General features: G+C 40.1%; 1 protein-coding gene across 1 annotated transcript; it reads right to left on the reverse strand.

Annotated features, from left to right (window-relative positions):
* Positions 1–236: 236 nt before the first annotated feature.
* Positions 237–12,436, reverse strand: LOC128509181 (class I histocompatibility antigen, F10 alpha chain-like). Its single transcript, XM_053480802.1, has 5 exons — positions 12,224–12,436; positions 10,693–10,950; positions 3,725–4,000; positions 1,197–1,493; positions 237–1,100 (listed from the first exon to the last, which is right to left on the reverse strand). The coding sequence occupies exons 1-5, from the start codon at positions 12,291–12,293 to the stop codon at positions 955–957; spliced, it is 1,047 nt and encodes a 348-aa protein (XP_053336777.1). The 5' UTR covers positions 12,294–12,436; the 3' UTR covers positions 237–954.
* Positions 12,437–14,317: the final 1,881 nt, after the last annotated feature.

A 14,317-nucleotide genomic window follows, 5' to 3' on the forward strand; every position in this document is an offset into this window, starting at 1 on the left:
ACATACTAGACATACTTGGCTAGGCCTAATAGCTGTAACACACACTATCTGCTAAACTGGATGGTAGCTAAACAGACTAGCTGCTAAACAGACTAGTAGCCACAGATCCAAGGAATGAACGGACTAGGTACATGGCAGGCTAGGAGACTAGACAGACTAGGAGACTAGACAGACTATGATCTAAGCAAGTTAGTAGTTAAACAGACTAAGAACTACTAAGACTAAAACAGACTAAGAACTAAACATACAAGAGAGGAAACACATAAGAGCCTAATCACACATAAGGGTAAGCACACAAGAGGCTAATCCTCTTAAAGGCTAATCCTACTAGGGGTAGGATTAGCATGAACTCCTGCTTCTGCTGTGTTCACTCCTGTTCTTTTACACTTTAGTCACTTTATCTCTTCAACACCTCTCACATCTGAAGAACCCAGGTTCTGTTTTAGACACACAGATCAGATCCACACACACACACACACACACACACACACACAGATACTGAGGACAATCTCACTGTGTTTAAATTCAATAATCTGGGTAATGTAATATGTCTCAGTAATGTGTGTCCTCAACATCTCTATTAAACTCTACAGGAAATCATCTTATATAAAGCATGTGGGACTGTATACAGAATTATAATGTAAATTAAATCAATGTAAAAGTTCTGTTCATAATGTTGAAATCAACATGTTTAATCTGATGTACATGTATCATAGCTGTAAGTAACAGAGATTCCAGAGAAAGAATGGAAAGTGACATTACTATGACATGATCACTCTTAAACCTGGTTTTCCCCAAAATTAAGATTCTATAAGGCTGAGTCAGTGAGTGAGAACAGAACATCACTGCAAGAACATACACATAAATTAAATACAAAACTAGAAAAAAAATCTGTTTACTGTATTTAACAAGAGGGGAAGTTATCCTTACACTAAAAGGGTTTTCAGAGTTCTCTTATTTGTCTGAAATAAAAAGCCCTTTTTTCACATCTGCCTCCTTTCTCACTTTTTGTTTCCAGACCACAATTCCAACAAAAACAATACTGTTGAGGACACAGAGAGCCGCGACTACAGCAGTGATGATAGCAATCGATCCTCCACCTGTTAAATAAGCACAGAGTCTTTATTATCTACTGCAGCCGGAAATGAGCTTTCACTCTCTACAGCTCTAGTTTATTAGGAATGTGTTTCTCTGACCTTTCGGGATTCGGCGCTCGTTCACAGGCAGCACTAAGTCCTTCTCCAAGCTGATGTGCTGAACCACGCAGGTGTAGGTGTGTTTCTGCAGCTCCTCAGCTGGGACTTTCAGAATGCTTCTTATCTGGAAGCTTCCATCCTGGTTGTGTAACGTCTCTCTGAGCTCCACGTCCTCATGCACGTCCTCTCCGTCCTTCTGCCAGGTGATCATCACTGCTTTGGGGAAGAAACCTGTAGCGTGACACACCACCTCTGGAGAAGGAGAGTGTTTCTGGAACACTAACACCTCGGGACGAACTGCAGAAACACACACACACACACACACATCACCATTAACTCATGTGAACCCTGATGAGAAATAACGTGTGTGTTTCTGGTGAGGAGACGTTCAGTGTCGTCATTTACAGTAGAAGTGTTTATTTATTTCTTCCTGTTCTAGTAAACACATCATTACTGAAGCTGAAGAGCAGATCGTCTCAGTCAGCTGGTGTTTACAGTAAAACCCTGTACACACACACACACACACACACACACACACACACACACACACACACTTGATCAGTGTTTCTCACTATGATGTTATTGAGGTCCTAAACAGGTGATAGTGAACTATAACAGTCAGTAACGCTGTCTAGTGGATCTGATAGATTTAATCTCACATTCATCAACTCAAATCATTCCTCATTTACGGTGAGAGACGTCGAGGTGCCGCATCACTCAGTCAGGAAAATCAATGCAGCATATTAATGTGACCTGGAGGGAAGGGGCGGAGTCTGCAGGGGTCATAAGTGTCAATCATCTGTCAATTATCTCATCTAATGTTTAACTGAAGGTGAAAATGGTGTGTTTGTGCATGTTTAAGAGATACAGTAACTCCTAACAGTGTACTATAATCTTTCTCAGGTCTGTAGTAACATTCTCAGAAATAGAAAATACAGAGATATTTGTGTTAAACCCCAATATAGACCTCTTCCAAACGGTTGAGACGCCAAATCATGGTAAAAGAATCAATATTTTTAAATACACTAAAAAGAATAAAGAAAGTCAAAGTCGCATAAAATGCTAAATGTTATTCTGGTCATGTAACAGCACAAATGTTTCTGGGTCTAAAGATCGACTTTATTCCTCGTCATGTGTTACGGAGCAGAAAAGTGATTTTATATCTAAAACTTTTTAAATATCAGGGTTACATGGTTTTTCCTCTTATAGTGAAATTAAGGGCTGTGTGTGTGTGTGTGTGTGTGTGTGTGTGTGTGTGTGTACTGTATGTATGTGTGTGTGTGTGTGTCTTGTGATCAACATTTTTTGCCTGCAAGGATGTGAAAGACAGGAAAATATATTTAGTTATTTAAAACAAAACAAATGTTTACTCTGTAAATGTATAATTTATAAAAAAAAAATTTTTTTTTTAAATAAACATTTAAATATTAAAGACACAGGATTGTGTGTGTGTGTGTGTGTGTGTGTGACACAGAGCTAATAAAGTGCTTTATAGAGTAAAGGAGTGTGTTCTCAGTGTGTGTGTTTTAGTGAGAAACAGTAACATCGGTGACTCAGTTTTTCACATACGGTAAATGACTGTATTTTATTAACATTAACTTGTTTCGCCCACACACACACACAAACGCACACACCGACCCCTGTGTAAACAACCCCTTACACACACACACACCAGTCCGCGTTGTTGAACAGGTTAAATAAAGACGGTGGAACAGGAACTGAATTTAACATGGAGTTCAGGAACAGAACCACAGAGACCAAGTGCTTCATATGAGTTATTAATGAGTATGGAAGTAGCCTGGCAGGTGAGGACGGCTAAGCTAATGTTAGCATACAGCGGGGTTGCAGAGGTTAGTGTTAATGTTAATTCTTTAACTCTGATGATAAATATTTGATGAATAAATTGAGATGAATGTTGATAAATAATCTCCAAGACACAGAGTGAGTTCCTGAGACGCCCGGACCAATCAGGAGTTACACACTAAACAACATCATCAGCTGCTGGAAGTGTTTTTATTTATTTATTGACTGTTTATCGTTTATCATTTTTCAGAAGCGCTGTAAAATATAATGTGTAAGTAAAAAGGTTTAACATAAGGCTATGGAGCAAGAAATCACCCTCACTCACCTTCACTCACCTCCACTCACCCCCACTCACCCCCACTCACCCTCACTCACCTCCACTCACCACCACTCACCTTCACTTACCTCCACTCACCTTCACTTACCTCCACTCACCTCCACATACCCTTACTCACCTCCACCCACCCTCACTCACCTTCACTCACTCTGTCACTCGCCCTCACTCACCCTCACTTACCCTCACTCACCCTCACTCATCCTGTCACTCATCCTGTCACTCATTAGATTTCTTGTAAAATTATAGTTTAGGAAAAGATCAGATTTTTCTTTGAGATTATATGAATTCTGATTTTGATTTCAGGGTAAATACTGTGTGTGTGTGTGTGTGTGTGTGTGTGTGTGTGTGTGTGTGTGTGTGTGTTACAGTAACAGATCACACACTTTACCTTTCCTCTCCAGAGTCTCTCTGCCATAAGACACATACTTTTTTATCCAGTCGATACAGGTGTTCTCCAGGTAGTTCTTCAGTTGATTTTTCCATCCACTATTATGATCCCATTTGTTCTTGGTGATCAGAGCCTGAGGTGTCGGAGCAATCCAGGTCAGAGTCTCCAGATCAAAGCTAATGAAATCTTCTCCATCATAACCGTCCTGGCTGTATCCTCTAGTGGTGCTGTCATCATCCAGCTCACAGCCGAGCATCCACTGGACTGTATGAACTCCTGCACACACACACACACACACACACACACTCGTTTATTCACTATACAACTTTAAAACTTTACACTCTGAGTCTCCTCTAATCTTTTCTCTTCAGGAAGGTAAGTTAATGTTAGTTTACTATTTTACTTTATTTATTGGTCAGAAAAGATTTAAACCTTTTTTGAAAAAAGTTCAATTACATAATAAACTGGTGTATATTTTTCATTTTTCAAGTTTTATTGGTCTTAATGTGTGACAGTTTGTGTTAAACTCGACTCTGGTTTATTAATGGATTAAATTTAAAGCGAATTTAGTGATTGTAACTGATTGGAAAAAAGAAATAAAGATAGATTTAAACTAGAACTGAACCGGTGCTGTTAGCAACAAGCCAAAAACATACAAAATGCTAATGTCACAGATTAACTACATCATCACACCGTGTCCTGTTAGAGAAGACACACAGATACAGGTGTGTTTAAAAAAAAAAAAACACACAGTACAGTGGAGCCTTGGATTACAAGCGTAATTCGTTTTAGAAGTGTGCTCGTATTTCAAAACACTCGTAAACCAAATCGAATTTTCACAGTATTCTCTTTCACATTACACGTCTCTGTCCCAATAGATAAAAGGGCCAAAGTCAGCTCATTCAGGTTTGAAACAATTGATACAAAGAGATGCAAAGGACGAGGTCAAGAAGAGGAGGAGGTCGAGGACGACGGCAACAAGGAAGGGAAAGAGCAAGTGCAAGAAGAAAAGAGGCCCGAATGAAATTCGAGCCACTTAAGTTGACCATGTCCTTGTTTATGGTATGACTATAAGGGACGCTGGGCAACAAGTATATCCAAATTTGAGTCAGGTAGTCAAGTCAAGTAGGCTTTTATTGTCATTCCAACCATATACAATTCAGTACACAGTGAAACGAAACAATGTTCCTTCAGGACCAAGATGCTACATAAATACAACAACATAAATTAACAACACACATTACCGGAACCAGCTAGCTAACTAAGAGATCTAATTAGCTGACCAGCTCAGATATGACAGATTTACATTTAAATTAACCTGAATGCTTCGATATCATTTTTCAGATGGCAGGAGGGTGAAGAGTGGGTGTGAAAGGTGTGCCCGGTCAGCCACAATGCTGGTGGCTTTGCGGATGCAGCGTGTGATGTAGATGTCTTTAATAGAGGGGAGAGAGACCCCGATGATTTTTTCAGCTGGCCTCACTATCCGCTGTAGGGTCTTGCGGTCTGACATGGCACAATTCCCAAACCAGACAATGATACAGCTGCTCAGGATGCTCTCAATAGTTCCTCTAAAGAAGGTGGTGAGGATTGGTGGTGGAAGCTGGGCCTTCCTCAGCCTTCTCAGGAAAAAAAGACGTTGTTGGACTTTCTTATGCAGCAAGACAGAATACATGTGTGTAAATGAGCGGGTCCCAAGAGGATCGGTGAGGCTACAGGGAGCAGAGGTAAAGAAGGTGCAGGATTTTAAGTACTTAGGGTCAACGGTACCAGCAAGAATGAAAGGAAAGGTGTACAACCGTAGACAGTGGTCTACGGCTGGGACACAGTGGCGCTAAAGAAAAGACAGGAGGCAGAGTTGGAGGTAGCAGAGCTGAAGATGTTGAGGTTCTCTTTGGGAGTGACAAGGATGGATAGGATCAAGAACGAGTTCATCAGAGGGACAACCCACATTAGATGTTTTGGAGATAAAGTCAGAGAGACCAGATTGAGGTGGTTTGGACATGTTTAGAGGAAAGATTGTGAATATATCGGTAGAAGGATGCTGAGGTTGGAACTGCCAAGCAGGAGGTATAGAGGAAGACCAAAGAGGAGATTTATGGATGCAGTCAGAGAGGACATGAAGTTAGTTGGTGTGAGAGAAGAGGATGCAGAGGATAGGGTTAGATGGGTGCAAATAATTCGCTGTGGCGACCCCTGAAAGGGGACAGCCGAAAGACGAAGAAGAAGAAGGACTTTCTTATGCAGAGAGCTGGTGTTAAGGGACCAGGTGAGGTTCTCCTTCAGGTGGACACCCAAGAATTTTGTGCTCTTGATGATCTCCACAGAAGAGACATTGATGTTGAGCGGAGGGTGATCGTTGATGTCTTTTGTCTTATCGACATTCAGAGACAGGTTGTTGTCTTTACACCAGTCCGTTAGCCTCTGCACTTCCTCTCTGTACGCTGACTCATCGTTCTTGCTGATAAGACCCACCACGGTCGCTACACAATTATAAGTCAGCAGCGTGAACAGCAGGGGACTGAGCACACAGTCCTGGGGGCCCCAGTGCTCAGTGTGGTGGTGCTAAAGGTATAGTTCCCGATCCACACTGCCTGAGGTCTTTCGGTCAGAAAGTCTAGAATCCAGTTACAGAGAGAGGTGTTCAGGCCCAAAAGGCTCAAATTCCCGATCAGGTGTTGGGGGATAATTGTATTGAATGCTGAACTGAAATCTATGTACAGCATTCTGATGTAAGTGTCCTTTCTTGTCCAGGTGTGTCAGTGCCAGATGGAGTGTGGTGGAGATGGTATTATCTTCGAACGGTTTGAATGATATGCAAACTGCACTGGGTCCAGTGAGGGGGGCAGCAGGGTCTTGATGTGTCTCATGACGAGCCGCTCAAAGCACTTCATGATGATGGTGTGAGTGCAACAGGACGGTTGTCATTGAGACACTGAAGATTTCTTCGGCACAGGTACGATGGTGGTAGACTTGAAGCATGTGGGAACGATGGCGCTGCTCAGAGAATTGTTGAAGATGTCGGTGAGAACATCTGCCAACTGTTCTGCACATTCTCTGAGAACTCTGCCTGGTATGTTGTCTGGTCCAGCAGCTTTACGTGAGTTGATTCTGCATAGAGTATTCCTCACATCAGCCGTTGTGAGACATTCAGAGGAGGGGTGGTCTTCCTCGTCACATCGTTCTGCATGTTGAACCATGCATACAGTGGGGGAAATAAGTGTTTGATCCCCTACAGATTTTTTTAAGTTTGCCCACTTACAAAGAAATGAGGGGTCCATAATTTTTATTGTAGGTTTATGGTGAAGGATTCTTCTTTGTCTTTCTGCTGTTACCTTTCAGGGGTCGCCACAGCGAATCATTTGCCCCCATCTAACCCTATCCTTTGCATCCTCTTCTCTCACACCAACTAACTTTATGTCCTCTCTCACTGTATCCATAAATCTCTTTTTTGGTCTTCCTCTAGACCTCCTGCCTAGCAGTTCCAACCTCAGCATTCTTCTACTGATATATTTACAATCTCTCCTCTGAACATGTCCAGACCAACTCAATCTGGCCTCTCTGACTTTATATCCAAAACTTCTAACATGGGTTGTCCCTCTGATGAACTCACTCTTGATCCTATCCATCCTTGTCACTCCCAAAGAGAACCTCAACATCTTCAGCTCTGCTACCTCCAACTCTGCCTTCTGTCTTTTCTTCAGTGCCACTGTCTCACCACTGTCCTGTACACCTTTACTTTCATTCTCGCTGATACTTTTTTATCAGACAACACACCTGACACTTTTCTCCACTTATTTCAACCTGCCTGTACCCACCTCTTCACCTCTTTTGAACACTCTCCATTGCTCTGGACCGTTGACCCTAAGTAATTAAAATCCTGCACCTTCTTTACCTCTGCTCCTCATTCACACACATGTATTCTGTCTTGCTTCGGCTAACCTTCATTCCTCTTCTTTCCAGAGCATACCTTCACCTCTCCAAATTTTCCTCCACCTGTTCCCTGCTCTCGCTACAAAGCACAATGTCATCTGCAAACATCATAGTCCATGGAGACTTCTGTCTTACCTCATCTGTCATTCTGTCCATCACCAGAGCTAACAAAAAGGGGCTGAGAGCTGATCTTTGATGCAGACCCACCTCTACCATGAACTTTTCTGTCACACCTACAGCTCTCATACATGTCTTATAGCTCTCATACATGTCCTGCACTACTCTAACATACTTCTCTGCCACTCCAGACTTCCTCATACAACACCACAGCTCCTGTCTCGGAACCCTGTTGTACGCTTTCTCTAAATCTACAAAGACACAATGCAACTCTTTATTACCTTCTCTGTACTTCTCCATCAGCATCCTCAAAGCAAATACTGCATCTGATGTACTCTTTCTAGGCATAAAACCATATTACTGCTCACAAATGCTCACCTCTGCCCACAACCTAGCTTCCACTACTCTTTCCCACAGCTTCATTGTATGGGTCATTAGCTTTATACCTCTGTAATTGCCACAGCTTTGCACATCTCCCTTGTTCTTAAAAATCAACACCAATACACTTCTCCTCCATTCCTCTGGAATCCTCTCATTCTTCAAGATCTTGTTAAACAAACTAGTCAGAAACTCTACTGCCACCTCTCCTAAGCACTTCCATACCTCCACAGGTATGTCATCAGGACCAACAGCCTTTTCACTCTTCATCCTCTTCAACGCCCTTCTCACCTCACTTTTACTAATATTTGCTACTTCCTGTTCCACAACAGTCACCTCTTCTACCCTTTGTTTTCTTTTGTTTTCCTCATTCATCAACTCCTCAAAGTACTCCTTCCATCTTCCCATTACCCTCCTGGCATCTGTCAGTACATTTCCATCTCTATCTTTAATCACTCTAACATGCCACACATCCTTCCCATCTCTATTTCTCTGCCTCGCCAACCTGTACAGATCCACCTCTCCCTCCTTACTGGCCAGCCTAGCATAAGTCCTCATATAGTGCATCTCCCTGTACTCCTGTCTACTCTCTTCATTCCTCTCAGTGTCCCACTTCTTCTTAGTCCACTTTTTCTTTACCTGATGATACACCAAGTACCCTCCTACCTGTCTTCCTGATCACATTGGCTGTAGTTGTCCAGTCAACTGAAAGCACCTTCTGACCACTTATAGCCTGTCTCAACTCCTCCCTAAAGACTACACAACATTCTTCTTTCTCAGCTTCCACCACTTTGTCCTGTGCTCTGCCTTTGTCCTCTTCACCTTCCTCACCACCAGGGTTATTTTACACACCGCCAGTCTGTGTTGTCTGGCTACACTCTCCCCTACCAACACTTTGCAGTCACTGATCTCTTTCAGATTACAACGTCGACACAAGATGTAGTCCACCTGAGTGCTTCTGCCTCCACTCTTATATGTCACCCTATGTTACTGCCTCTTCTGGAAGAAAGCATTCACTACTGCCATTTCCTCTTTGCAAAGTCCACCACCCTTTGTCCTTCTACATTCCTGTCCCGAAGACCAAACCTGTCCATCACATTTTCATCACCTCTGTTCCCTTTCCCAACATTTCCATTGAAGTCTGCACTTACTCCAGAATTTCACCTTCTCTTTTAACGCACATCCTACCTGTGGGGCATAACCACTTACAACATTGAACATTATCCCTTCAATTTCCAGCTTACAAACTCCTGTTTCAGAATAACTCCTACTCCATTTCTTTTCCTATCCACACCATGGTAAAAACAATTTGAATCCTGATCCTAAGCTTCTAGCCTTGCTACCTTTCTACCTGGTCTCCTGAACACACAGTCTATCCAACTTTCTTTTTTGCATCATATTAACCGACTCTCTTCCCTTCCCTGTCATGGCCCCAACATTCAAAGTCCCTACTATCACTCCTAAACTCTTGCCTTTCCTTTTCTCTCTCTGCTTTCGAACAGGCCTTCCTTCTCTCATTCTTCGACCAACAGTAGCCCAATTTCCACCGGCACCCTGTAGGTCAACAGCACCAGTGGTGGTCGTTGTTAACCCGGGCCACGACCGATCCGGTATGGGAATTATATTTGTGATTTGCCTCATTGATTTGGCAAATGTTTTACGTCGGATGCCCTTTCTGACACAACCCTCTACATTTATCCAGACTGCATTTCAATGAGGGAAATAATTATTTGATCCCAAGCAAAACATAACTTAGTACTTGGTAGAGAAAACCTTGCTGGAAGGCACAGTGAGAAAATGTTTCTTGTAGTTGTTTACCAGAGTTACTTATAGTGTATAAGGAAAATTATACCAATTCTGCACATGTGCTGTATGCGTTATAAAACAAAACAAAAATTCTTTAAAACACAATTAAAGAGCTTCAAAAACATCACCAAAACACTAGCCAAAAGTACCAGAATTGTATGGCAGTGGAGATTTACTGTTGGTCCAGGGCAGATGATGGATCTTAATAGACTTAAGGGAGGCATGGACATTGCTTTCAAAATAGGGGTGGAAATATCAGAACTTGTCTATACTGTAAAGTGTATCAAACATCATGGCACAGAGTATTGCCATGTCTTTATTATCTGTACAGAAGTAGTATGAAATGTAGTGACACCACAGAGTGAAATAATGACACTTATGTTATTTGCTAATTTTCCCTCAGTGTTAAATTGTGGTAACACTATTTTGAGTTAATTTACTTTAGGGGTAATTTGTAGTAACACTATCCAGTGTTGAGCAGTGTTAATTTTTTACTCCAAACAGAGTTAATTTTACTCCGAAAATTAAAAACTATAATGAGAGTCATTTTATCAGCAATTCTTAGTGGGACCAAAGCAACTGAACAACTCATTTTTTCACTACAAAACTTTAAAACTTGACAGTGTATTAGCAGTGTGTGTGTGTGTGTGTGTGTCTGTGTGTCTGTGTGTGTGCGTTATTTACAGTGCTGAGAGGAGTGTGTGTGTATCAGCAGTGTGTGTGAGTGTGTTTACTTTTAGTCTGATTAAAACGCTGCATTGCTGTACCCACGCGGACTTTGAAGACCTCCTGAGCACGGTGCCTGTTCTGTGTCTCTCTGCTCCAGTAATCGTCTCCCACATTCTTCTGTATCCACTCCGTCTTCGGTATGTCTCTTTTGATGTTACAGTCGTAGTAGTCAAACTGCTGTCCGTCCACCTGACCCACAGCAGTGAACTCTGGGAAATTTATTCCTGTAACTCCAGTGTAGACGTACTGCAGAGTGTGTGTGACTGTAAGAGTGTAAACACACACATGAACAGGTTACCCACATTAATCTGTCTGTTTCAACATTTCCTTCAGTTCATATCCTATAATAATAAGAAAAGATCACAACTTCTATTATCATTTATTTACTTATTTATCACAGCAAACCTTATTTATATAAAATATAAAATGAGTTGATGAGATATTAAAACTCCTTTACACATGACGTCATCACATTAAATGTAAATAAAGAGATTATAAGAGTAATAAAGACTGAGTGTCTCTCTGTAGTGTGTGTGTTCTGTACACTCTGCTCTCCCTCATCCTGACTGACTGACAGACCTGGACTCGGTTCTACACCAAACTACATCACATCTATACAAATATACACCATTTTACTATATAGATCTTTATTTTATTATATATTCTTTAATGTTTCATATTTCTATTTTATTCTACTATTTTATTCTCATTATCTTATTGCCTGTATATTATGTAAATTTAAAAGTTTTTAATTCTCTTACTTGGCACTAAAACTTTCTTTTGAATATTGAGGTGAACATCAGTGATATAAACATTTCACTTCATATCACACTGTGTATCTACAGTCTGCTCTCACTCTAGTGTTTAACATCACACATTACAGCAGCACTGAGGGGGAGTGAGGAGCACGAGCTGCAGTCAATAATAAACACTTAGAATTTACTAAACACTTACAGGATAAAACACCACACACACACATGACGGAGAGAGAGAGAGAGAGAGAGAGAGAGTATTAATATGAGATGATCGGTTTGTTAACATTTCACAAATTAATATTTAAATGAGGAGTGACGTCACATGCGTATAAATTACTCTCACCACTTTACCACAATAATAATAATAATAATAATAATAATAATAATAATAATAAAGTGCATATTTAGTTCATGTTTTACACAGTAATATATTATTAGTTAATGTTATTTATTAATGAATTTATTTACGATGTATTTATACCTGTGTCAGATCTTCACTATATCACAGCCTGAGTGTAAAACATTAACATTATAGAGTAAATAAATATAATAAAGAGAGTAAACATTAACATTATAGAGTAAATAAATATAATAAAGAGAGTAAACATTAACATTATAAAGTAAATAAATATAATAAAGAGAGTAAACATTAACATTATAAAGTAGATAAATATAATAAAGAGAGTAAACATTAACATTATAGAGTAAATAAATATAATAAAGAAAGTAAGCATTAAAATTATAGAGTAAATAAATATAATAAATAATAAACATTACAGACCTGCTGATGAAAGATGAAGATAAAATATGAGGAAAATCAGAGTTTTTATAACTGCACTGCAGCGACACATCTCTCAGTCTAAACTCTGATACAGTGATATTAATAATAATAAAATTAATAATAATCTTTTAAAAGTTCTCACATATTTAATCCTCAGGTAAAACTCTAGTTTATAGATGAGATAAACACTCCACACTCTGTTCTGTTTGGGGTTCAGCGCGTATGTTCTGAGCAAAGGAGGCGGGGCTTTTATACCCCGCGCTCTGACCAATCAGAACTCAGGATTCAGGCGCGTCATCGGGTTCTGAGAAGAACTCAGCAGTGCAGGATTATACTGAAAGTGAAAGCAGGAGATGATGGAGGAGGAAAGAGTTTATCATCATAACTCTCTATATTATCTTTACATAAGGAGACTTTAAAATTACATATTATTATTATTATTATTATTATTATTATTATTATTATTAATGAATCTTGAGCTGTAAAAGGGCTGCTCTATGTAGGTTTAGGTTTAGGTTTAGTTTATTTATATAGCACATTTAAAACAGCCGCAAGACTGAACAAAGTGCTGTACATCCACATCATAAAACGTACATCATAAAAAGGCTAAAAATACACGATACACACAAAACTAATAAAACTAGTAGGCACAGTAGCGCCTAGTAGGCCATGGAAAACAAATAGGTTTTTAAAAGGGATTTAAAAATAGGTAAACTCGGAGCCATTCGGATATCAATTGGCAAGTCATTCCAAAGACGAGGCCCAATAACCGAAAAAGCACGGTCACCTCTACGCTTAAGTCTGGAGTGTGGGATTAAGAGGAGGTTCTGGTCACAGGATCTCAAACTTCTCAGGGGGGTATGGTGGTGCAGCAATTCAGATAAGTAAATGGGTGCTTGCTGGTGTAACGATTTAAACACAAATAGTAACATTTTTAAATGAATTCGGAAGTGAACAGGCAGCCAATGAAGGGCTTTCAAAAGCGGAGTCACATGATCCCTTTTTTTCTTTTTCAAGAGAAATTTAGCAGCGGCGTTCTGGACCAGTTGAAGACGGGCGATTTGAGATTTAGAGATACCATAATAGAGAGAGTTACAATAGTCAAGACGGGTTGTAATGAAAGCATGAATGGCCATCTCTAGAGTCTTATCAGTAAGAAAAGGTCTGCTCTTTGCGAGCGTACGGAGCTGATAAAAGCTAGATCCAATCACGTAGTATGTGTGTGTGTGTGTGTGTGTGTGTGATTCAGAATGTAAACACTACTCTCATAAAGAGACATTAAAGCGACACTAGTGATTATTACGAACTAGAGGTGTTAACAGTATGGTAATGACCTCATTATACTCTGCTATGGTTTTGTTTTTTGTTGTTGTTTTTTGTGATTTTTGTGTTTTGTTTTTTAAATTTATTATGACTCAAATAAAGCTGCTCATATCACACACACTTTCACTTTACAAAAGGCAGCGTTTATTTAGTGATTTAGTGATATACTTATTGTACAAAACTAAAGCCTGAAGAGCCTCGTGTTGGGGCGGGGCTTACAGCTGTGTAAAGACATCAATCACACGCAGTTACACCTGCTTTAAAACGGTGTGAGAAGTGGTCTAGTATTATCACAACAGGGAAATACATGTCAGTATGTACAGTGACATTAATATATTAACATTGAGTTTAATCATGTATCACTTTTAATGTTTATAATATAGTCAAAGGCTGATAAATATTTTGCACAAAAAATTGCACACACAACCATGTGTGAGAGAGAGAGAGAGAGAGAGAGAGAGACTCACACATGCAGCACAATCCCACTTTATATTCAGGATCTTTATTTTTCATTTTCTTTTCTTCTCTCCTTTTGGATCAATAATGATTCTCCTTTGAATGTGCTTTCTACATTCACCATCATCATTATTATTATTGTAGCAAATAACAGGGCTCCCATAGAGAGAACAGTCAATGGATCACATTCCTAAACCCCCTCTTCCAGCATGCATGGCACCATCCTGATAACCTTATCTGGTTCGCTATCTTAAGGGGGACGTCTGTAAAACTAAGAAACTCCACAAGGCCAGATGCTTTGAAGTAGACCCTGAA

This window comes from Clarias gariepinus, chromosome 21 (assembly GCF_024256425.1).
Source record: "Clarias gariepinus isolate MV-2021 ecotype Netherlands chromosome 21, CGAR_prim_01v2, whole genome shotgun sequence".
Classification (NCBI taxonomy): domain Eukaryota; kingdom Metazoa; phylum Chordata; class Actinopteri; order Siluriformes; family Clariidae; genus Clarias; species Clarias gariepinus.